We start from the raw sequence: 26,105 nt of genomic DNA on the forward strand, positions 1-26,105 counted from the left end.
CCTGCTTTTGCATCCATTCTCCACGCTTCCAAATTAAGAAAGCTATGTTTAAGATATGCGAGTCCCCTCTAAAAAGCTAAATTTAATAACCTGCATACCTTAGCAGCAAACATCAACAGAATGGGACACATGAAAAGGGAGATGCCACTAGAATTGGGCTATGCTGTGAATTGATGATAACTTGGTCTTTGATAAGTCAAAAAAAAAAGACGGTTCACTTGAGAAACTTTTTTTTTGACAAGGACAACAGGCACTTTTTCACTCAATTACTAAGTGTATACATGCATAAATTAATAGTAAAAGTAAATGTGTACTACAACAACAGGATATTGCATCAGCACATGAATCAATGGATGGCACAATGATTTCCCTTTCATTGCTTATGACACCAACTGCAGCAGGAAGGGATCAAGAAAAACTGAAAAAGCAATCAGTCAATAGAATTGTTCGCATTATAAGTATCCATTTGTCTTTCTAGCTGTATAAGTATCTTAATATACAGCATTTGCTTCAGCAAAAACTTTGGAACAGAGTGGTACCATTGTTGTTTTGGAGGAGTCCTGTCATTGGCAAATCTTTAAGCACCCAAATGACACCATTCTGCCACTCTACAAAGAAAAGAATGATATCAACTTCTATCTTTCAATTAGGCACCTGTGAGATCATAACCATCACCATCAAAACTAAATTGTTCAGTATAATGATTAGTTCTTCCCGCTGCCTATCATCAAATCTTTCCCTACCAGCAGCCCCATCAAAGCGCCGAAATCCATCATCCCCTCTCCATCCACTAGAGCCATTGCCATTTGAGCCTCTTTCGTTCCTGCATGGACCTCTAGATCTATCATCAAATTGATCACCTCTTCCTCTCTGCCTATGGCCAGATCATTCCCCATCATCTCACCTAGCAAAGCGTTGGAGTCTATTATTCTCTGTCCGCCCACCATAGCCATCTCCACGTGAACCTCTGTTATACCCGCCTGCCCGCCCACCATAGCCATCTCCACGTGAACCTCTGTTATCCCTGCCTGCCCGCCCACCATAGCCATCTCCACGTGAACCTCTGTTATACCTGCCTGAACCTCTGGAGGACAAATCGCCGTCATCACCACTGGCAAAAGGATTCCTTCTATTACTTGTTCTATCATCTGATCTAAGTTTTCTGTATGGACCTCTAGAACCATGGTTGTTTCCTCTAGTTTTATTTCCACTATAATGTACATTGTTGTCATCATCAGACTCAGAAATTCTTCCAAGCCTACTACCTGTTCTACCCAGTTTTCCTCGATGGCTTTTTCTCTGTTTAGATTTAAAACCCTCATCCATATCATCATCAGAATCCAAATTGAGTTCTTCAGCACCATTCAAACCAAAGGACATCCCCCTAAGCTGTCGGTGACTACCCCTGCCTCCAGCCTTCTGCCTAGAATCTGCAGCATGACTAGATTTCCAGTAAGGATGATGTACCATGGCATCATCCTCTGAGCCAGACAAATAATCATTGGCACCTCGTTTGGTGTTGGTATAATGATCAAGTTCATCAGAATCTTCCGAATCAGAGGTTTTTTCAAGCTCGGAGAAATTCCTTCGAGAAACATCACTTGCCTGACCATCTCTTGAAACATCAAGCTCGTAACTATCCAGATTGTCATCCTCGTCATCATCAAAATCATCAAATCCCATTCTGGGAGAATGTAAAGAAGGCTTCCTTCCATCAGCCTCTGAGAAGTATTTGCCTCTTTGTTGGGTTCTTCGCATCTTGCTGGTGTCATTAGCTTCGTCTTCAAATCCCTCAGCAATTCCTCCTTGAGGGAGGCTGCTAAAAGAAGAGTCCTCACCCATTCTAGGTGGATCTGCGAACTCGAAAGCTGCAACATCTGCACCATCAGATTCATTGTCATCAAAATCAAAATTCCAAGCATTGGGAATATCTGGCATTCTGGCAGCCCTCTCCAATCTTGTCCGCGGACCAGATTGCTTTGCAGGCATTTGGTTCTCCATGTACTCATCAGGGGGGCGCTTGTGTTCACAACGAAAGCATGCCATATTTCGCCTATAGTTCAAAAAGTTGCACCTGACAAATATTAAGATGAGTGGTTGTTAGATGCTTCAGATTCAACTGAAACAGCAAGACCATGTTACATTAACGAAGGGAAAAAAAAAGGATTTTATGAAATAAAAATCAAATAATTTTGGTAACAGTCATAAAAACCTACTGTGGACATTCCCATTCCCCTGGGAGTAGTTGCCTCTTGGGGCGTTTCGCATCACATTGCAAGCAAACAATGTTCTTGGCGAAATTCATGAAGTCACACCTGAGATCAAACTAATTAACTTTAGCCAATAAATATAAATGATTGGAACATGTAGACTTAGAATTAACATCAGTAAAAAGAAGCAAGGGGATAAAAATACTTGGGGCAGAGCCAATCTCCTTTCTTCATTTCCACATCATCACGCCCTACTCGTTTCTTTGGTGGAGGAGGTGGCTGCTTTACTTTGGGAGGAGGCCTCTTGATCACTGGCGGTGGAAGATTGGGATCTATTGGAACTGCACTCAACTTAACAACCTCATGTAGCAACTTACGGACTGCAGTTTTCACAGATTTCATTTTCATAAGAGCCTTATTTTCAACCGATCCATTAATATGGTCAAAACCAAATGTCAATAAGATACGCATGACATCGAGAGTTCGTGCCTCATCCTCTTTACGAGTGAGGATATATCCTCTGCTACAGGAATTCCTTAAGCTGCAAGAACTACACACCTGAAAATTCAGATCACAAAATATCACCAAATTTGCAGTTTCTTTCATTTGATCAAAATCTCAATACACAACTATGGATAATCTTGGGTTTATTCTTTCATGAATATACTATTATAATTTTAAAATAGCTTAAAGAAATAAATTACTCTACCTCACTATTTATTACATGGCTTCTTTTTTTCCCCTTTTTCCAGCAAGGAATTTACCAGGTTGGATGTGTTTTGCTAAACATAAATGGATGTCTAGAGACCAAGGCGTTCCTAAGGATGAAGTTACCAAAACTACTGTAATATCAAATTTAAAAAATTTCTTTCTCATATAATAGAAACCTATCAAGATTCTGAAGAGGTGTTTTCTCCCAATATCCAGAAGCTTATATCCGTTATCTGTTGATGTAACAAGGGTGTGGATAGCAATTTCTGTCTTGGACCTGCCAACCTGCATAAATCCACATAAAATGAATGGGTTTGGGTGAGATCTTATTATAATTGGGCTGAAATCGGGTTACCAAGACTAGCCCAATGACAAACAGGTTAGATTATTGCTTGGGCCCCAAACCAACAAGTCATCATAGGTTGGACAAGCCTTTAAACTCAGCCCTAGGCCCCCACATCAATGGTACTAGTGCGCTAGGTCATGGGTCTAGCGAAGGATTAATTTAGATCATAGTAGCAGGAAACTTTCATAGCACAATGCTCCTGCTTTGAAATCTCTCTGGAAACTTATTCTAGCACCCTCTTACTAAAAGTCTCCTTAAAATTTTTTAAGAACCCATTTCCCCATACCAGCACCTGAATCCGCCCCTGTACCCATGCCTGCTTCTGGTAACTAAGGTTCAAACAATTAAAAAGGGCATGCAATTCTTGGTTAAGAAGGAGAAAAAAGTTATGGAAGAGAAGAGTGGAGCAGGCATGTTTAAGATTTATCATGTTTTCTTCTTCATTTTCGTTTCCTCTCCACTCTCACTTTATTTGGACACCAAACCTTGCATCCCCTCTTCATTACCCTATTCATTTTCCTTGTTTAGATATGACTGACAGGTGAAGCCCTGATTGGGTTTGAGTGTTGGCATTGGTCCATATACAGTAAATGGGTTGTGTATTGCCTATTCTTCTCAACCCAATTATCGAGGTTTTAAATCTTGGTTTCAATTTTGATTTCAATCCCCTGGTTAGCGTTTTGGTTTCAATAGTTTCAGCAGTTTCACTCTGAGTTTCGAAGTTTCAAACAAAAAGACAAAATAAAACAACAAAAAGAGAACTAAGAGAAAAATGAAAGAAATTGAGGCAAGTTAAATCACATTAATCATTATATTTTGAGTTATCTAAGAAAATAAATTGTGTAGTTTGAGTAATCAAGAGACATCCTTTTCACCATTTTGTAGAACTTCTCTCCATATTTGAATATTTCAAAGAGAACATAATGAGAAGAATAGCTAGAGGCTTCTTGGATAAGAATTTGGAATTTCACTCATTCTTAATCATTGGATTGATGGAATCATGCCATTTAGAGCATGATTGATGAGTTTTAAGAAACAAAATGATGATGTATCTACTTTTATTACAATTATGAAATAATTTCATTTATTAACATACTCCATTACCATACCAAAACTACAGCCATGCTTCAAATGGGCACTACAAGCACTTAATCATTAAACTTATAACAACCTTTTAATGAAATATATAAACTTTTTATTTGTCTTAGGGTTTGATACCAATAATTTACGATAGTAACATCTATAACCTCTGTAGAAAACATGATCTCTATAGTCAATTATGAATGTGTTGGACATGGATTTTGACCAGACCCAAATATGACCCCCCAAACCCAACCCAAAGCGACACACTATTACCCCTAAACAAGGGCACATTTAACATGTCTCAACAATATCTGGTTAACCATAAGAATAATGGCTACTCTGCAAGTTGTGCAGATTATAGCCCACAATTATTTGAAAACAGATGCTGACTTCTACACATCTGATGCACTTCCTAGACAAGGATGCAGTTTCGAAGTCATTGAGATCTTACTTTCATCAAACTGATAATAATGATGCATGCAGCTTCAATATATTGCAAAGAAAGAAAATAGTAAAGAACACTTAGGAAGAAATAAGGGAAGCTAATAAAAGTTTACCATTTATTTTACCACTTTTAAATATGAAACTACATGTTAGTAATCTCCACAAAAAAGAAAATGCTCACATGCTTCTTATTATGCCATGGTTCTAAACAAGAGACTTGTCAAAAAGAGTGAAAAATATAAGGCACAAAAGTAGATAACATGTAAAAAGATGGGGTCATTGATAGCACTCTACTCATCTGCAAAAATAATGCATGAAGAGTGGAAAATTGCAATATTAGTGTATTTGTGGATGAGGCACCTTACCATCTTGTTAGATATGATCCTTGTTAATTTTTTTGTTATAAGTCCTGTCAAAGAATGGTTGTTGTAAAAGAATTAATTTTTCTTTGTTATCTTTTAGATAGGAGCGTAGCAAAAAATTAAACCAAGTCTGGGTACAATACGAAATCTGAACCGCTATAGTGCCATTGGTAAAGCAAATTCAATCAATGCCAGTTAGGGCAACCCAACATCCTTGATACCTCAATTCTCTAATTCAGTGAGGAATTGTTGCATCACCATTAACTCAATAAATTCTCACCAACCCTCCCTCTGCCCCTCTCCTTACCGCTGCTATCAACAAGTAAACCTATTTTGCTCCCCCTCAACAAACACATGCAAAAAAAAAATTCCTGAAATTCCTTGTTTCTACCAACGAGCTCTTTATAGTAGATGCATGAAAGGAGAACAAGTAAAAAGATAATAAGTGATGAGAATCAAACAGATGAAACATAAATAACAGTTCAAAAAACTAAATATTAAATGTTGAACACCTGCTTATATTTGTTAATTTGTTCATGGTAGCATGATCAGACAACATAACCACTAACTTCTAGATTCTTTCCTCAGAAAGAAAATTTATAACCAATTAGTATATACAAGTGAAGTCTTCTTCATAGAGAAATGACAAGTCCGACAACAATATGATGGAGTCCATCCAATGCATGTAAACTGCATTTTTTCATATAAAAGATACGGAAAGATTTTTTTTGTACCAATCAAACTCAAAATCTCTTCAATGCAGATACCAAAATTAAATACATACATCTCCCTCATCAAGGTGGACAAGCTTCCTCAACAGCTTCGCCGAGAAAACCACCTTCGGATCTATGCTAGGGCATCCATGGCCCACTAGAATTTGAAGATCCTTTCTCGAAAGTGACCTATATTTCAGTACCAACAGTTATTCCTCGTATATAAATTGTTATGAAAGTCAACATAAATATTCAAAAAGAAAAGAAAAGAAAATCATGCCAAGTGCATGCTAACAACATCTAAAAATAAATTTCCAGCAACATCCACAACGTTTTCCTATCCATGATGCATTACAATCTGTGTGGAGTTCTAGACAGAAATGAACTTTTCTTGACACTATGCTTCTCTAAGAACACAACATTAACCGTCACAAAGAAAAAATTTTGCACAGTTTTCCCGCGCCATCTTGTATATTTGGACATCACGTCGCCATATCCCAGCAAATGACTAGAAAAATAAAAGTTTTAAAAGACAAATCCAGTTCACACCTCAATATATCGAAGCGATCACGTCCGAAATTCATACAAGCATTGCGCACAGTGATCCAATCCCTCGAGAAATCGAAGCCCACCTCATCCTTTATCCCAGACAGATCAATGTTCACATTCTCAGCCACCCGGTCCTCATCGGTCCTCCGCAAATCAAAGTAGTTCTGCTGCGCCAGCCTCTCCATCAGCTCGATCCACTCAGGCCATGGGTGGACCAGCTCGACCTCCTTTCTTAGGATATCCCTCATGCCCTCCTCCTTCCTTTCCTCCGACGCCGCGCCTCCCGCGGCCACTCCGGGGCTCGAATCAGGAGCCGGCGAGGGATCGGAGGGCCTGGCGAGGCGCCAGGCGCGGATGCGCTGGAGGGCCTCGTCCTTGTCGGCGCGGTCGCGGTCGAGGGCGTCGATCTGGTCGAACACGAAGGAGAGGCGGGCGGAGAGCGAGGGCTTGGGGTCGGCGGGGTGAGGGGAATCAGGAGAGGAGTCGGGAAGAGGGAGGGGAGAGGCAGAGAAGGGTCGGAGGGAGGTGGCAAAGAGGAAAGGTGGAATTTTTATGAGAGGGTGGATTGGAGAGAAGGAGGAGCGGCGGAAGAGAAGGAAAGAGAGAGGAGAGAAAGCCATGGGAGAAGAAGGGGTTTGAGGGTTTAGAGAGCTGAAGGGTGATGGAAGTCTCTCTCTCTCAAAAAAAAAAAAAAAAAACAAAACAAAACAAAAACAAACCCTTCACGATTGGAGAGAGGAATAAACTTGGAGGGTTTAAGCCGTGCAATCCGCATCCGAGTGAGAGGTCAAGATGGGCCAGGGGCCTTGTGAGAAGAAGCCCAGTGGGCCTGGGCTTGTTAATATATATATATATATATATATATATATATATATATATATATATATATATATATATATATTGGAAATCAAATAAAGGTTTTTGCATTGTGAAATTCCAATAAAGTCCCAAATTTTCAAATTATTATACACCAAACATACTAAGATTGGTTGTGGCTATAAACCTATACTACTTCTTGCACTATGTATAGTAATATTAGTCTCATGTTTACAATGTTTGTAAAACTAGCATAATATGTACCAGTCTTGGAAATGGGGTATTAACCAAGGGACTTTTTTTGAGTTTTTCTTCTAAATTATCTTTACTATTATAATAAGAACTCTGTGGTATTGCCAACTTCCTTGAAATATGAAAAAAAAAGTATAAATAATTATGTAAAGAAGAGTTGAATATATAGGTGCCCTATTCTTCGAAGAAGCCAACTTGTTTCATTCAGTTGTATCACTCCCTTGTATATGGCTAATCAAATTATTTTTATAAACTTAAAAGGAATGGCTTGATATAGCAGCATTTCTTTCAATAATTTGGAATTTTTATATGATTATAACTACCTTTTTCTATATTGTACAAGTGATATCATCTTTCTAATATAATAATATAATAACCATGTTTTTTTTTTAGTTTGTGGATAAGTCAATAATTAAAAAACACAATATCAAAATTAGTAAACATTGTACATGGATCCAAAATATGAGGATTTTTCACAATAAAAAGAGAAGAATATTAAGCTATCAAACTACCTAGGGTGGGGCAGGATAGGTGGTTTATGATAAGGTATAGAGCTTGAAATTTGGGTACATGATAACTCAAATAACGAAATCCCATGGCCTACAAGATATGGAGATAGACCAAGTGTTACAAATTTATTGATATTGTGATATGTTAGCATTGAGAAGTTACCATGCGCAGGCAAGGAAGAATGCATGACTATAATTTTCTTATGAACATATTTTCGTTGCTATGTAATCTCTTACGTATGTGGAGATGGTCTACTTTTATTAGAATTCGTTGAGCTCTCAAAAGACACTACCCCAAGTCAGAAATATTACAGTCAATTAAAAGAAGGGAGAGATTAGCTACAAAAATATGTTTGGGAGAATCAAAAATGATATGGACCTGTCTTTCTTTGGAAGGGAACTTTGGCAAAGTTCAGTATGATTTTTCAAACAAAAGAAAGTTCAGAAATTATCAAAAAAATTTGCTGTCTGCCCCAACAATTAGACTATTAAATCCAAGACTTGCTGTATGCAAGAACATGGACATAGGAAAAGACATCTAAGAAATGTGCTCATTATACAGCATACAAGAATGGGATGATCGAGTGTGAGAACCATGCATAGATGTAATCTCCCAACTAGCTAAACATATTTTCTAATATTATATGACTTACTAAAACATATTTTCAGTTACCGCATGTTTTTATTTTTGAAGAATAAAAGGTGATGAGGCGACCCATACAAGCATATGTTTAGTTTCACATCAGCTATGCACTAGATAGATCTTAAGTATTTTTATAGGACCAATAAATATAAATAATACCTTTCGGCTATTTTTTCGGATGAGGTTATAAGCCGCTCATAGCATTTGTGATTAGATTTGTGGTACATGTGAATGAATTTGGGCTTAAATAGGAGAAGTATGTAATAATTTTTACGGATATATGTTTAGTCCTATATAGATGATAAACTAAGCAAGTACATTATTTTGCATATGGTAATATCTAAATTAGAAAATAAACATGTTTGCTCAAGATCAAACGACATGCCCTGAATATACTTAGATAGTGTCCGTATATCTACACAAGTATACAGGCTCAAGATATGGAAAACAAAAGATAAAGAATTTAAGTAGAAGAAGAAACAAATGAGGACCCTTGAGAGACAGCGAAAGCAATGTTGAAACCAATTAAAAATATCAAAATAAAAAAAAGAAACTAAAGTAGAAAAGTGAAAAATACAGTGGGATGTAAATAAAATTGAAATAAGAACCAATCTTACAAGAAGAAGAGAGGGAAAAAGGAAAAAAAAACTCAAGAGTAGTTAAAAAAGCAAAAAAAATAAGGTCCCACCGAGACTTGAACTCGGGCTACCAGATTCAGAGTCTGGGGTCCTTACCACTAGACCATGGAACCGTTGTGTTTTTGGGGCTACCATGATTTATAAATATTAATATAACCATTTAGGTATATAATAAAAAAATACAAAATTAAACAACGAATCGCTAGAGGAAGAAGGGATTGAACCTTCGACCTTGTGGTTAACAGCCACACGCTCTAACCAGCTGAGCTACTCCAGCTGTCGCATTATTTTTTTTCCACAGCAATATTAATTGTTCTTACTCAAATATTGACATCATGTCATCCATGAATACAGAAGTTCTAGGCAATCAAAATGGAGTCAACCTTCCTTAGTATCTCCATCCAAATTACTATCACTTTAGAGATAAAATTTTAATTTGTTTTCATAGTTGTCCAAGACTGAGGAACTAGATAAACTACTATCTAATTATACAATTTGCTAATGATGCCAAATCATTCTATGAAGTGAGAAAATGCCCACCTAAATACTATCAGGACCATTCTTTATAATTATAGATTAGCTTCTTATGTAAGATTAATTTTCCCTTTTGGATCATTCCCAGTCTGTTATCAAGGCCTCTTGGGATACACTAATTCCCTTTGTAAGTCAGATAGGATGCCTTTTGTTGATAGAGTAGATGGAAGGTTCTGTAGCTATCTGTTGGCTGGAGATTTGTTCTAATTAATGCGATTCTATTCTTCTTACCTCAATACTTTATGCTGGTCTTCCTACTCCCTCATTAGTTGTCAAGGGCATCGATAAGATTTAGTGAATCTTCAATGGAAATCAAGGGATCAACATTGTCGCTTATCTAGTAAACTAGGCTAAGTTTATCGCACCTCTAACAAAACCTTTAAGAGAGAGAGAGAGAGAGAGAGAGAGAGAGAGAGAGACTCCGATAAGGTTATAATTAGTCAGTGCATGTTGTTGAGTTATAGTTAGTACAATATATACCTAGTTAGTTTCAATTTAGATGCACTGAGACTCTATCATACCCCAAACCACAACTACTTCAACATCAAGAATATATTAACAATGTAGCTTGAGAATTGTATAAGACACTAAGAATACATTAACAATGTAGCCTGAGAATTGTTGTGACTCATCCATGCATGCATGCATATTGAGGAAAAGAGGGAAAGAAAATATACACCACCTTTTTGTTTTGCTTGCCCCTCTAAATGAATGCGTGAAGTGGATTGGAAGGAAAAATCTCTAGAGGTGCAAGAAACCAGGGCCTTTGTAAACCTATGGCTATGAAAAATGGTATTTCCTCTATCTATTTCTTGAATACATGGTGTTTGTATTTGACCCTTGTCATCAAAAGAATGATGGAGTAATAAAGACCTTCAGCACAACTAAATAATCAGAATGACAGATTGGAAGATGTAGTCAAGCCAAACTCCTAAACAAGATGGAGAAGAGCAATAGGATTGAGCACACAATCTACTTCATACGCATCATTTTAGTTGATGATGATCTCCACATGCGAACCAAATTCTCAATCACATGTGCTCTCTTGTGCTATTTCTTGGAGAACCAGAAAAAGATATAAGAAGTCATAAACAGGTAGAGATCCTGCTTGAACAACATACTATATATCCATATGCATGCTGCTTCATATGATTTTGAAAAGCCTCCTATGAGGCCCAATAGTCCCACATCAAAAAGACTCGTTCTAAAACCTGGGCATATGAGGCGGATGTCTCCAAATCCTGCAGACGCATTTTGGAGGAAAAACAAAACCGAGGAAGGATCTGAGCGGTGCGTGCGGCGCGCATGCGGGCAATGGAACTGGACAATACCTGGCAGGGGAGCCCCGTGTTCTCCCCTCATGTGGCCCCCACATGGGCACTGGGTCCGCACGTGCCCCGCAAAGGCGGGGGTGTGACACCTCCAGCCGAAACCATTCAACCTAAGCATCCTACTGAACCCTCCCAGTGGTTAAGAGTTGGCTGGAGAAAGAACCCAAGAGGAAAGAAGAACCGTAACTCTTAGCTCTAATCTTCAACACAACCAACGTGCAATTTAAAGTTGTCTTGGATATATTGAATATAGTCATAATGATCAACGAAAAACTTCCACAGTATGTCCTGAAGAGAAAATTCAATATATACCTTGGAAATAAACAGCATGACATGTAAAAACATAAAAATGAGAATGTGAACATTGACCAGTCTGGGATAAAGGATGAGGTGGACTTCGATTTCTCGAGGGATTGAATCACTGTGCGCAATGCTTGTATGAGGTCCATTGCAAATCTTATTATTTCTAGATGTGCTACGTAATAAACGAGAAATCCACTCTAGGTACGTAGGATCAGTTAGCACTTTTCTAGATGTGCATGGCAAGGGTCATTATGTGTGAAGCCCAACCCCAAGACAGATCAATGTCACCTAATTAGAATACTCTTTTGAGATTGGAGTACTGCAGTCTACAATATTTTTCTGTTGTTATTTTTCAACATGAGTAATGTCATAACTGAGTATTTACATCCATCGACTAACAAAATGGAAGCCATTCAATCATAAACTATAGTGCTTGATGGAGAAACAAACCTGAGGTTACCCTACTATTCAGACATAAAGATATACTCATATACAGGAACAATAGCTATCAGCTGAATCATGATAGCAGGGATTTAATTTATACCAGCTGAAGGGGAAGACAAATGGGGTTCTGTGCTCATGTCCTAATGTAGTACTAGCTTTCAGGTTGATCAAGTTTTTCAGGAAGTTTGTATTCTTTTTGACTACTACTCGAAGGTTCAGTTGAAGAGGCCGCTCGGAGATGAGCTCCTAGCTGAGTAGCACCCGGAGGAGATAACTGGGGGGACGACCCGTTGAGCGATGCAACAGGAGACACCATATGGCTCATATTAAGCTATCTCACCATGAAAAAAGAAGATACATCAAAAACCTAAAGTTAGTAACTCCTGGCATTATTTAAGACGCAGTAGATTTCACCAACCGGATAAGGACTCCAGCTTGAAACTGGGATGACTCCAGGAGAGAGCAATATCGGGCCGTAAGGCTCTTGCGTGTATGGTACTGGAAGTACAGGAGGCCTGGTAATGGGGTATTGATAGTATGAAGAAACTGCAAGGGGCTGCACCGTCGAATAAAACGTAGGTGCAGACGAAGGTATTGTGATGCCAGAAGCTTGTGGGTGGTGGAATTTACAAGTTGTACCAAACTTGCACCGCCCGGTTCTCATATAGTAGGAGCACTCCTTCTCACCCTGTAATTAAGAATCCCAACTAGAATTAATTGTATAGGACTTTTAAGATCGACAGATGTCATTGGAGAAAAGTAAGAAAGGAAGAAAACTAAAGAAGCAAAGATATTAAAGACAGCACAACCAGGCGAAGTGGGAATCCATGAATATTTAATGCATCTGGTCGCACCAATCCACCTCGTTGCCTTGGGTGGTTATACCTGCAAGAGTTACCGTACTTGCAAGTTCCAGTCCTCAGACAATACTGCAAGAGATCAAAGTTCTCAAAACTTAGTCATGAACAGAATCAAAACCTCCATTTCTGCTTAGTAATCTATGCCTTCGGGATAAATGTTAAAATCACCACTTTTTTCAAAGTTTAAAGTTGATAGGATAATAATGAGGTTAAAGAATGCGGAGACAGGATTTGAACTTAGAAATTTTGTTCTGATACCATGAAACCACCACTTCTTCCAAAAACTTAAATTGATAGGATGAGACAGATTTATTTATATATTTTATGTTTTCTAACAATAAAGCTAGCCCTTGTGTTTTGATCAACGACTCACTATCAAATTCTATAAAAGGAAGTAGCAATACTTGGCATAAGAGTTCGCCCGCATGCTCCGGATGCTCAACAACTCTAGCCCTTTGAGCACTAGCTACCTGAGGAAGACATGGAGATTGTAAATTCAATAAAATAGAGATCCAAAAATTAGAAATTTCAGATTCGCATGTAGAACAAAGATCATGCCGTTAAAAACATCAAAAATAGCTACGTCAACTGTAAAAAGAGACCACTTGAAACTGAATGCTCAAAAATTTTGGTCGAAATGATTGGAGCAAGCCTTAGAAAAAATAATTTCCATATACTAAATCTTCAAATCCGTACCGCCTCATGATCACGAGGATGATTGAAGCGGCAACTGTCTCTGTAGCCGCAGGATCCTGTTCTGATATAGTAGGTACAGTCAGGTACACCGGGCCTCTCTGGATACGCCGGTAAGGCCTCGCCGCTAGCCAATCGCAAATGCAACATACATTCTGTCACATTGTAAATTCCAATAAAGTAATTAAAATAAGCGCATCATATTCCTGTAATCCACAAAACCACCTCCACCACCACCCACCTTTAAAAAAGAAAACCCAAAAGAAGTAGAAAAACAAAGAAAAAAAATCTAAAAAAAAGAAACAAATACCTTCTAGGCTGGTGGGGGACTCTGGGTGGGGCTCCTCCGATGCAGTGTTCTGCTCGTACAACTCCATACACGGCGATTACAACAAGAAAGGAACAAGAGGGCCTCTCAAAGGCTTTGGATGGCTCTAGATGGTGCGATCGATGACAGTAGAGGAATGCAGGCGGATTCCACGACCAAGGGATCGTTTCTCGAGCTGCTATTGGGATTTGGTCTGTCTCTTTGCTATGTCTCCCTCATTTTCAAAGCTTTGAGCCTTCTTTCTTTCTTTCAGCCCTTTCTCTCCTAATGCTCTCTCTCCTTTGTTTTCAAGCTTTGAGCCTCCTTTTCTTTCTTTGTTTTGGTCCTTATCATCTATTGATTTATATACCAACCAAACAAAAAAGCAGGAATTAATATATGCCTATGGTATGGTAATTTTTCTATAATGCAACTATTAGGAAATGCCCCTAACATTTGCAAAAATTGTAAGAATACCATTAGGGGGTGCACTTTTTGTAAACAAGTGTGGAAATTTTTTTCTATTATGTTGGTGAAAACATCCATGTCTACTAATGTATCACAACATGCTTAGAAGAGATGCTTGAATATGATATTATGCATCGATCAAATAACATATCTTTGAATGGCAACATCAACATTAGATCACTTTATCACAAAGGAGACTTCCTACTTGCATGCTAGGGTGATATAACTTTTTTTAATTTATAGCAAAAGATAGAATAGGCATGCAAGTTTGAATTCATTTTCAATAGTAATTTCTCATGTTTATTTATGAAGTCGATTTTTATATAAAAGGTGAAGGTACGTATACATGTAAGGGAATGTTAATTCCACATTATACGAGCAACTTACCTATCCTCTTGAATTTTAGGAGAGCCTATAGTATCATCATTAATGAATTACAAGATGGCATTAGCAACTAAATACGACTTCATATTTTGATCCAGTGTAACCATTATATTGCTTTCAAGGAAAGCATATACCTAGTATGTGCTCAAAAGGGTATAATGGTAAAATAGTAACAAGCACGAGCATACAGTGTCGATGATTTATGAAATGAATAAAGCTATTTTGATAATTTGGCATCCGCCAAAAAAGTGAACAAAATGTGTGCTGTCAGACTGAATATTGACACAAGATGTGTAACGTCTCCTTACCAACTAGTAAGAAACGACACATAAACATCTGTCTAACGAGAGATGCTAGCTTGCACTTGAACAGAAAGGCTAGTTCAAGTTTTGTCCTTTCAATCAAAAGCATGTTAGATGGACTACTTTAATAATAAAGAATAATAAATCTAAATGGACATCCATTTTTTTGCTATAAGGTATGAATCTTTTGTCAGGCTTTGATATACCATCACAAGTTCGTAATGTCTAGCTAATAGGTTACACAGAAGTTCGAAGGAACATCAATAAAAAAAAAATAGTTAGGTGTAACTAGTGAGTTTCAATAAATTGTTCAACTCAAAATATATTCATGTGGTTTGAAAGGTTACTTTTAGAAAGTGTTATAAATAGTAATACTCAATATTCAATTTTTAGTATATCATGCAATGTTGCTAATTTAATCTTTGTAACTAAGTGTTAAAAATAGTTATATACATCGGTTGAGATGGCTAGGGATGCTCTATAGTCCACCTTATGGAAATTTTCTACAATGTGGTATATAATTTATTTTAATAGATAGAAAAATTATTTCCTCTTTCCATTTAATCCAACCTCTCTTGTAGGTCCGATGAGGTTAAAAAAAAATATTTGGGGTGCTATTATGCATACACAAAACACTTGTTTCGCTTATAATTATTGATTTGGAAACTCTATAATCAACCCACCTATATTTTTGGTAACAAATCTTGCGAGTTTCACCCATCTTTTCTTGCAGTGGAGCACGAGAATTGTATGCATATAGCAAGAGCCTACACTTGGGCTTGGCCCAAGTGGGTTTAGCTTATTTTGTAGTGTCCGGATGAAAATTTGGCTCAGTTCAAAGTCCGGCTCAAATCTTAACTTGGTTTGGCCCATCCCCAAACCTATCATTATCCCCTCCCACGCCACCACTTGGGCATAACCCTTTCCCTTTGCTTCTCTCTCTCTCGCCCATTCCTTTTTCCTCTTTTCTCCACCAAGCTCTTAGCACTTCCTGGAACCCTCTTCTCTCTCTCTCTCTTCCTCCATCCTAATCTCTATCTCTATCTCTCTCATCTCTTTGTCTTCTCTCTCCCCTCTTCTCTCTTCCTGCCCAACGTCCCTTTCTCTCCTCTTTCTTCGTTTCCTATTTATCTCTTTTCTGATCTTTCCATCTCTCTCTTTCCCCCCACTTTCTCTCTTGATCTTTCCATCTATCTCTCTCTCCTCTCCGCTCTCTCCACTGGCTAAATTGGTCTTTGGGCTAGGCTTGTATCTGGTTGAGTTGCAAACTTAAGACTCGAATTGTAAGGAAACTCGATCCAGCCTAGCTTAGTTCTATCCACACACATCCTAGATTAGTGAGATAATTTTTTTTATTTATTTTATAAGAATGATTCTCTATATTATTATTTAAGCAACACCTATAGTATACGAACATTTGATCTCCTCTAAGAGCAAGCCATCAGGGAGAGATACCAACCGTGGTAACAATTGTTGGCTCTTGATTTTTTGTAGGCTCTCAACCATTCCATTTGATACCTCTGTGTTGGTATCACCAACCATCTTGAATTTCTAAATGAATGATTAATGAACTTAATGTGCACCATAATGCATAATGTTTCCATACTTTACTTTGAGTTATCCCTTTTATGAAAATCAAAACTTTATGCCATATCTCCTAATGAAGTAGCTTGTACAAATCCAAGAAAGATATAACCAAATTCTATTGACTAATAATATTCTACATCGAAATACCCTAAGTTTAGGATATGGATATGTTTGGAACTCCTTTTATATTGTCATCATGAATTTTGATAATGCAACAAAAAAAATTAAGATTCTATAATGAAAGTATGGAAACACTCGATCCTTCAATGTTAGTGATGGACAACATATGAATTTATAATATGAAAACAAGGACTATAATTGACACCAAAAGAAAGGAAAAGAATCTGTATATCAAAAAATTTCATATAATATACTTAAAAATAAAAAGTAGGGCTATTCGATTAAAATGCATCAAACTTTTCTAAATTTTAGATCTCTCATCTCGTTCTTCATTTGTGATCTTACATCCTTCATGAGAAAAGAATATAACATGGAAAACATATATAGGAATAATATATATTTATTCCATGTGATCAATGTATGTTATTCATGTCATTCTTATATTCATTGGAAGAGGCAAAACAATTTATTTTTCTAAAAAATAAAATATGTAAATTTAATAAAGCAAAAAATAGTTTAAACATTATCAATACCCTTTTTGTTTGCTAATAGGACTAATTGATTTATAACTCGGACAAGAATAGCAATAACCCCTTTTTTATTTATTTTTGTTAGTGATACAAATGAGCCAACCCGTAGATCCCCTTTAGAGTTGATCATGGGTCGGGCTTGGGCACAAAAAAATATCAAATTTTACATAGGCCCGGTCCGAAGCCCGATCAAAAATGAATGGAGTTTGGGCCCAAGGCCCGGCCCATGATTAGCTCTAATTCTTATACACTATCTGGATTGGGTATTTTGGCAAGTCCTATTGAATGTCCTACAAATCCTTGGTTTGGCTTATTTGCATCCTTAATATCATTGTTTTTTTTGTGCATTTTGTGTCTATGGAGGGTAAGATTATTCAACTTTATATAAAGATATCTAATTTTTATTTGTTTCCATGCTGCACACATCACACTTTATCTCCATTGGTATTTTAGTCATGAAACTTTATTGATAAAAAACTTTAAAATGTTTTACTTAATTTAAACCCAAGGCCACTCTCTTCTAGCTGATAGAATATTTGAATAAGATCGAGAAAAAAATAATCTTTTTTTAAATATATATACGAGGGAGGACGCCACAATCATTGAAACTCATATTATGAACTTCTCAACTTGTGGGAAGGACTGCAAGATAAGATTATTCGGTAATTATCAGAAAGATATATACTAGTAAGATTTTAGAATTAAATATCTATGTAGTTGAAAAATATTACTATTAGTGTATAAGACACAAGTCGGCAAGCACTCTATTTTTCTTTTTTTTGAGTGGATAGCATACCACACTCTACAATAGTATTTTTTGATGAAATCAATTGTATCTAAATAATATCTTTTTTTTCTATAAATATGAAATAAAGGTAATAGGCAAGGGTGTGATAATTATATATGAAATGTTCCAGTATTGGGAATATACAAGACAAGGCAAGCTACACATATATTAAAGAGTAGACCATCATCATTAATGTTAGATTCCTGCATCCAACTCCAAAGCCAAAGGCCATTGGGCTCACAAGTGGTCGGCTCCACTGGAGCCCATGTCGAAATTGGCCTATAGCAGCAGGCCAAACCCGAAACTTTCCAACAAGCAGATGCAGTTTAATGGGATGGAGAAACCACTACCTTTTTTTTTTTTTTTTTTTGCCTGTGGCAAATAATTTATATAGATACATCAAATAAAGTCGGAAAATAGAATATCATGAAGCTTTCGAGACAGTTCTCTATCCTCTGCCCATATAGTGTTACCGGTGTGATTGGCCACATAGGTAGCCACCCAGTCCGCAACTTCATTGGTTTCTCTAAGCACGTGTTTAGCCTCGACAACTCTTCCATCCCTCATCATCAATAAGATGTCTCGAAGCAATGGATGGTCGTCGGCAGTGACTCTCAGTCCCTCCTAAATCCAGCTAATGATCGTAGCTGATTCATCTTTCGGAATGACTGATCTAGCTAGTAGCGCATATTGGGCATATCGAAGGCCTACCCAAGCAGCCCTCCACATCAAAAACCTTGTTGAAGACTTCGGCCCTGTTTGGGGGAGCTGTTGGCAGTAGAGCTGTTGGAAGTAGAGCTGTTTGAAGTAGAGCTGTTATAAAAAGCTGTTTGTTGTTTGGTAACTATATTCGTAAAGTGTTGTGCTACTTTGTTTTGTGTTTGGTAAACAAACTGAGAAAGTATTCTTGTATGGCAAAATTACCATGAAGGACATTGCATAGTATTATACAACAGAACATAATAAACATAACATATATTAGTACATAAATATACGATATAGTATAATATTATTGTAATATAAAATATTATTATTATAATATAACATAATATTAAATTATTTAACATAACATACTAATGTATTATGATATAATGTAATATATATTATATTTATAGTATAATACAATAATAAAGGTATAAAATATTATAATTATTAGTATAAATTAATTTTTCATAATCTAACATAATATTAAATTATTTAAAATAACATATTAATGTATTATAATGTAATGTAATATAATATAATATTTATAGTATAATATAATAATAAAGGTATAAAATATTATAATTATTAGTGTAAATAATTAATAATGTTGAAATATATTTATTTATTATCTTATTCATTCATTCATTCATTCATTTATATAAATATTTATTTATTTATTTATTTTTAAAATTTTCTTTTCTTCTCTTTTTTTCTTTCTTTTTCTTTTTTTTCCTTTTCTTTTTCTTTTCTTTTTTTCTTCTCTTCTTCTCCTCTCCCCCGTTCTTCTTTCTTCTCCTCCCGCGCGGCCGGCGGCGCCGGAAGGGGGCTAGGCCACCACGGCCGCAAGAGGGGGCCTAGCCGGGCCGGGGCCGGCGGCAGTCTCGGCGGCCGCGGCTGGCCCCGTGGGAAGTGCTCTCCTCCCACGCGGCCGTCAGTGCTGGGCCGGATTGGTGGCGAATGCGGGAGGGGGGCGGGTTGGGACCGCTGGCGGCCGCAGGAAGGGGGAGGGCGCCCTCTTCTTCTTCCTGTTCTTCGACCCCTCCCCACGTGGGACCTCCTTCTTCTTTGGCCCCTTCTTCTTCCTGTTCTTCGGCACCGCCCCTTTCCGTGACGGGTCGTCGCCGGCGGCGGCCGCGAGAAGGGGAAGACGACCCGTCTTCCTCTTCTTCGACACCTCCCCACCATGGGGGCGGGGGAGAGGGAGGGGGTGAGACGGCAGGGCAGAGGGAGAGGGTGCGGCGGCGGGGGAGAGGGAGTGGGGTTGGGTGGGAAAGGAAGAGATGGTGAGAGAGAGATTTTTGGGAGGATTTTTTTTTTAAAATGGGGGTATTTTGGTCAAAAATACAGTTTTCCGAAAAAACTGAAAACAACATTTTTGGAAAGCTCCAAATTGGAGCTTTCCCCCAAAAGCTGTTTTCAGCTTCCCGCAAAGCTGAAACAGCTTTTCGGAAAATTTACTAAATACTCTTTTTTAGCTAAAAGTACTTTTGGAGGGCGAGAAAGTGCTTTTTGACCCTCCAAAAGCTCCCCCAAACGGGGCCTTCCTCAATCAACCCTCGGCTTTGCCTCGAAAACCGTGCAGTCTGGCAGCCACCCGCTGCCACTTCTGGAGTTCGGTCCCCAGTCACGAAACCCACTCCACACCTGTCTGTTCGCTGGGACAGTGGATCTGCATCAATCGTAATACTAGGTTCTTCCATCGGACTACGGTTATACGGAGACGGAGGAGCATGATTCACTCTCTGCGAGATGGGTCCGGACATCGAGTAGAGAGCGAGCCTGCCATCCGTCAGTTCTTACTTGACTTTTTCCGTACTAGATGGACGGCGGATGAGGAGGCCAGTGATGGGGACCGCCCTCTGAGGGTGGATGTGGGTATTCGTGACGCTGAGAGTGTAGCCTTGATCCGGCCGGTGTCGGCGCTGGAGGTACAGGAGGCAGTCTGGGCCTTGACTCCGGACAAGGCCCCTGGACCTGATGGTTTTCCCCCTTTCTTCTTTCGACAGTACTGGAGTATTATCCGACTAGCGTTGGTGGAGGCTATTCAGTGCTTCTTTACCCATGCAGCCATGCCTGTGGGCTGGAAGGCTACGTTCATTACGCTTATTCCTAAGCGTCAGAATGCAACCGAGCCCTGTCACTTTCGTCCTATTAGCTTGTGCACAACCTTATACAAGGTTGTGGCAAGAATTATGGTGGGCAGGATGAAGCCCCTCTTATCTGACATCATTAGCCAGGAGCAGGGGGCTTTTGTGGCCGGCAAAAATATTTCTCACAATGTTATGTTGGCCCAGAAAATGATGTGGGATCTTCGGCGAGCTTCGAAGCGGCACAGCCTAATGGCAGTCAAGTTGGATATGAAGCGGGCTTATGATAGGATCAGGTGGAGGTTTCTTCAGCGGGCGTTGGAGGCTTACGGTTTCCCGAGGCAGTGGACTGATTGGGTGATGGGTGTGTCCGTGGGCCAAAATTTTCTATCTTGGTCAACGGCACACCGTCATCCTTCTTTGAGTCCACCTTAGGATTACGACAGGGATGTCCCTTATCCCCTTACTTGTTTATTATCTATGCTGATATCTTGTCTCGGTCTTTGGAGAGGGTGTGCGCTAGCCGGGAGCTGGAGGCCTATACCCCAGCCCCGGGGGCTCGACTTATCTTCCATTTACTTTTTGCTGATGACTGTCTTCTTTTGACCAGGGCACGGACTTCAGACGCTCGGGTTCTCCGCAGGGTGGTGGCAGACTATTGCGCGTCGTCCGGCCAGAGAGTGAATTTGCTTAAGTCTACCATTTCTTTCAGCCCCAGCACGGAGAGCAGAGTCAGACAGGAGATCAGAGGGATACTGCAGATACTAGAGCAGGAGGGGGCGCTCACCTACCTAGGTGTTCCTATTGCTGGCCGGAGGCTACGGGTGGCAGAGTGCTCGGGTCTGGTGCAGCGAGTCCAGAGCAAGCTGGAGGGATGGAGGGCGTCCTCCCTATCCATGATGGGGAGAGTGACACTGGTTAGAGCGGTGCTGGGATCCATACCGGTGTATCTTATGGCCAACACAGTGGTTCCGAAGACGATTCTGTTGAGGATCGAGCGCCTTCTTCGGAGCTTCTTGTGGGGGTCATACGGTGGAGGTCACGGAGTGCACCTGGTGGCATGGGAGTAGGTGTGCCTTCCTACCGGCGAGGGTGGCTTGGGGGTGCAGTCCCTCATAGTGAGGCGCTCCTTGCTCGGCACGCGGCTCGGTTCTTGTTAGAGCCACATGGCCTCTGGAGTCAGGTGATGGCAGCTAGATATGGTCGGGGGGTTTCAGTGGCGGCGGCGGCCGGGGGGGGGGGGGTCGAGTCTCCTTCATGTGGCGCGAGATCAGGAGGTACATGCCATATGTATTGGCGCATACCAGGTGTTTGATTGGAGACGGCCGGAGTATCGATGTGACCGGCGATTCATGGGTGGACTCCCTTCCCCTGAGTTGCTGGCCGACTATGGTTCACACCGAGGCAGTGGAGGGGCTACGGGTGTGTGACCTCCTAGTCCCAGGAGGGGCAGAGTGGGATGAGGCCAGACTCAGGTTGTTGTTTGGGGCACACCTAGCTGCGAGGATTCGGTCCCTTCCGTTACCCGGATGTGGGGGGCCGGACGTCAGGGTGTGGGGCACCTCGAGCCGGGCCAGTGTCAGATTAGGAGATCTCTCCCGCATTATTCCGGCGGAGCACGAGCCGGGGCCGAACTGCACCTGGACTTGGAGGTCGGGTCTTCACCCGAGGGTAGCTCTCTTCCTATGGAAGATATGCTGGGACCGCCTTCCGACGAGAGCCGAGCTGAGCAGGCGTGGCTGGGGGGTCCCGGTAGAGTTTGGACGTGTGGAGCTGAGGAGTCAGTGGACCATGTGCTCTTCCAGTGTACATGGGCGAGGGCGACATGGCAGTGGACTGGGATCCCGCAGGGAGTGCGGAGTGCGCGACTACAGTTTTTCAGGGTGATACGATAGTGGTTAGCCAGTTCACAAACTCGCAAGGAGGGTATCAGAGCGACTTGCACAGCATATCAGATTTGGTTAGCTAGGAACGCTCGTACTCTTGGCGAGCGCAAGATGTCACCGAGGTTTGTGGCAGAGCTTGCTCGGGCATAGACCACAGAGATCAGGCCCACCCTACCTACGGACAGACCTTTGACAGCTTGGGACACCTGGGGCTCCTCTCTTGCTTCGGCAGATCCTCGGATGGTGTTTTTCACCTGGGAGCCCCCATCCCTGAGCTTCCTCAAGGTCAACTTCGATGGGTCGGTTTTGGATGGCGGCACTCGTGGCGGTGCAGATTTTGTCATACGGGACTCGCACGCTAGGGCGGTAGCTGCAGGTAGATGCCAGTTGTTTGATACATCGATCCCCGGAGCAGAGCTGCGTGCAGCCTGGGCAGGCCTTCGTCATGCACGGATTGTGCTGCGGGCCAGCTCGATTATGTTAGAGGGTGACTCGGCCACTGTCATCGGGTGGATTCAGAGGGGGTTGAGGGGTGGGGGCACAGACCACCCCTTGATCCGCGATATTGTGGTGATGATGAGAGATGGGATGGCCATTCAGGCCAAGCATGTATTCAGGGAGGCCAACGGGGCAGCCGATTGGATAGCTGCCTACATGGCCCACCATTCGGGGTATGCTCTTTGGTCGGGGGAGGGGGAGTTGCTATTGGCACTCCGTGAGTTACTGTATTTTGATCTTATTGGGTGTATTCACACACGTACTGTATGAAGCACTTGTTTTAAGAAAAAAAAAAGAAAAAAAGAAAAAAAAAAAAAGGCGGCGGCCGGACACCTTTTATCTTTTTTTTGGGCCTCTCGTTCCGTGTTCGAATTCCGACCACCGCTGGCCCCGGGCGTTCTCTGGGTGGAGTTTGCTACGGGCTCTTTCTCGGCGCCTCTCTTCTTCTTCTTCTTCTTCTTCTTCTTCTCGGCAGTAGCGATGGAAACCCTCTTAACAAGTTTCTTGGCTCGCGTTCCGGCCATCTCGAGGAAGCCGGGAGCTGCGCGGTTGCATCTCTTCAGCGGGGCGAGGAGGAGGGGGGGAGACCTCCTTTCTATACCTCGGCGGAGAGGCAAACATTCCGGGATCGTTTGCATGGCGGTAATTTCTTTCTACCAGATCGAATTTCTCTCGGTTTGATATGTTATCTATTAAAAGTTAGATTTTGTCCTAATGTTTTTCTTTTTTTTTTTTAAAACAAATTTTTACTTGTAACTTGTGGCGCTGGTATTTTAATTTTTCTTGGTTATCTGGATTTATGATTTTGTTCTGCTACCAATTCAGTAGTAGCTGAAATAAGTTTAAATCAAAGTGATTTTATAAGTATAATGTAGAAATCACGGATGATTGGGCTCCCTTTGGGACGGGGAATAAATTTAGTTTCAAGATTTTGGCATATCCTTTATTATCTTAGGTTATGTTTGGTTGCAAGGAAATCTGTCGGAAAAGGAAAAGCAAAAAAAGTATTTTTTCTATAAAGAGGTTTTTTTCTCAAATAAAGTTTCTAAATTTGTTACTTTTCCCAGGAGAATAAGTTTTCCACACAATTTCCCTTGCAACCATAGTAATAACTTTTTCTCATGTAATTCTCTCATTAATTGATGTACTTGTTACTGGAAAACATTTTACATTTGTATGCAGCTCGTGCTAAATTTGTTAAAACCTGAATGGTTGTGACAATTGACCTAGATTCTACAGAGGTGTAGAAAGCTTGAGTCTTCCCTAGGTTCGTAAGGTGCCATTTACTCTGTGATGGTAGTAATGGTCGTGGTGCCAAACAAGGATTGGAATCAAAGAAATTTCTGTCTGTCTTCCCTATTTAATCAGATCAAATAGGGAAAGGGATGATATATTATTAACCAATTTTCCTATTATGGCTCTGGTTTTAGGAATCCACTTTATCAAGCAATCCGAACATTGGGGCGTCTAGCAGTTAATGAAATACATTTATAAATGAGGAAAGGATGAATCCTGACTGCAATCAATCACATACAACATTTGTTACCTAGCAAACCCTCATCTTGGGAGGAAGCTCAGGAGCCACCAATCTTGCAACATCATCCTTGATCTGCGGTCACTGATCCTATTTTCTACACTATGAAATTCAATGGCCCTAGAACATACTTTGATATGGCTCTGGCTTTGTTCTAGTTAGCAATTTCCATGCACAATTGTTATTGTAGGTCCATGAGGTAGCTTTGCTTTGGTGGCTTTCACATTGGTCCAATTGATAGGACTATTTCACATGGCATCTCGCACTATTTGATTCTATTTATTTTTTAGTAACCCTTTCTACAAGTTTTCTCTTTCATGTGTTGTATCTCATTATTTTTATAGTTTGGATTCCAAATACGAAGAACCAAACACTATACAAGTCTTTTATCCCTCTTGAGAAGTTTCCAACTTGTCATCAACTAATTAAAGGTAACAACACAAACACAAGCATTCACCTCCTTAACAAGGTAATGAGTATGGGTAGGAATCAGCAGCAGAAAAAAGAAGTGAGAGTGAGTCAGAGAGAGAGAGTGTGTGTGTGAAGCAAACAACTCCTATCGCAAGGCATCAACAGGGAAGTATACTTTACAAAACAGTTAAGACCATAAAAGATTAAATCAAGTAAAAGAAAGCTTCTAGGTTACTCTATCCTAAAAAAAGTGATAAATTCTACCTCTTTCTTTGGGAGTTGTCACAATATTGGCTGCAACATGATCTTCCAAACTTTCGAAGGTTTAGGAGTGCAAGAGGGTGCCTTGCAAACAGTTGACTAAGGTGCAAAAGAGATAGCCAATTTTCTGTTAGTGCTGCTACGGATTAAGCATAGACTCTTTGCAGAAGTGGATTGCCAATCTTATAATTTTCCTTGAAACAAATGGTGAAAATTTTTCATGTCAGTATGTTACTTTGCAAGATTGCCAGTGGTGACGAGTGAGAATTTCTTAGTAGAACTATAGAATTAAAGGTTTGGATCTTGTGGTGGAACTTTAGGGTCCAGACCTCCTTTATGCACTGCACAATGTTCCCCTACAGGTGAGAAAGCCATGCCATGGTCTACTAGGAAAATTTTTATTTGGTGTGCTATATTTAATGTTGAAAATCCTTGTGATTATATCAATCATAAAACCACACTCAAGAACTTTTCCCTCCATATAATTTCTCACAAGAAATGCAGTAAAAATGGAAATGAATAGTTGACAATCTTCAAACCAATAATCCCTAACTCTTTTCCTGCGATTAAACATAATAGGGAAGTGCATGAGGAATGATGGCACGAACAACCCATGATAACTATGAGACTTATTGCTATCGACTATCCTTTTGTGTTATGTTATTCATTTTCCTGTCTCCATGTTTATTTGCTTGATAATCTTGGTGTTCACATTTGATACTATTTCAGAAAATAAGAATGATATTTCATGCTTTAACTTCAATGAGAATGAGTGTTTCTTTAGCTATGACTTTTGA

General features: G+C 39.9%; 3 protein-coding genes and 2 non-coding genes across 7 annotated transcripts in view; 1 reads left to right on the forward strand and 4 right to left on the reverse strand.

Moving 5' to 3' along the window:
- Positions 1-254: 254 nt before the first annotated feature.
- On the reverse strand, positions 255-7,143 carry LOC103697653 (zinc finger (Ran-binding) family protein). The gene is made up of 5 exons (XM_008779561.6): positions 6,419-7,143; positions 5,941-6,058; positions 2,416-2,768; positions 2,217-2,315; positions 255-2,074 (listed from the first exon to the last, which is right to left on the reverse strand). Exons 1-5 carry the CDS (start codon positions 7,036-7,038, stop codon positions 901-903), a joined length of 2,364 nt encoding a protein of 787 aa, XP_008777783.4. The 5' UTR covers positions 7,039-7,143; the 3' UTR covers positions 255-900.
- Positions 7,144-9,317: 2,174 nt separating this feature from the next.
- Positions 9,318-9,389, reverse strand: TRNAQ-CUG (transfer RNA glutamine (anticodon CUG)). Its single transcript has one exon. It is a non-coding gene; the product is annotated as a tRNA-Gln (tRNA).
- Positions 9,390-9,476: 87 nt separating this feature from the next.
- TRNAN-GUU (transfer RNA asparagine (anticodon GUU)) lies at positions 9,477-9,553 on the reverse strand. Its single transcript has one exon. It is a non-coding gene; the product is annotated as a tRNA-Asn (tRNA).
- Positions 9,554-11,589: 2,036 nt separating this feature from the next.
- Positions 11,590-13,591, reverse strand: LOC103697652 (zinc finger CCCH domain-containing protein 34-like). Its single transcript, XM_089927115.1, has 4 exons — positions 13,445-13,591; positions 13,153-13,218; positions 12,698-12,847; positions 11,590-12,576 (listed from the first exon to the last, which is right to left on the reverse strand). The coding sequence occupies exons 1-4, from the start codon at positions 13,589-13,591 to the stop codon at positions 12,262-12,264; spliced, it is 678 nt and encodes a 225-aa protein (XP_089783241.1). The 3' UTR covers positions 11,590-12,261.
- Positions 13,592-23,373: 9,782 nt separating this feature from the next.
- The window catches only part of LOC103697651 (peptide chain release factor APG3, chloroplastic), a 34,331-nt gene continuing 31,599 nt past the window's right edge, over positions 23,374-26,105 (forward strand). For 2 of the 3 annotated variants that reach the window (XM_039116278.3, XM_039116279.3), the window contains exon 1: positions 23,374-23,744. In XM_039116278.3, coding sequence (XP_038972206.1) covers positions 23,583-23,744 — 162 coding nt within the window. In that variant the 5' untranslated portion in view covers positions 23,374-23,582. The remainder of the gene's footprint in view (positions 23,745-26,105) is intronic. The other variant, XM_088710999.2, reaches the window with a different exon arrangement.

Source organism: Phoenix dactylifera, chromosome 14 (assembly GCF_051530095.1).
Source record: "Phoenix dactylifera cultivar Ajwa chromosome 14, Ajwa_hap1_PhDact_Kaust_v1.1, whole genome shotgun sequence".
Classification (NCBI taxonomy): Eukaryota; Viridiplantae; Streptophyta; class Magnoliopsida; order Arecales; family Arecaceae; genus Phoenix; species Phoenix dactylifera.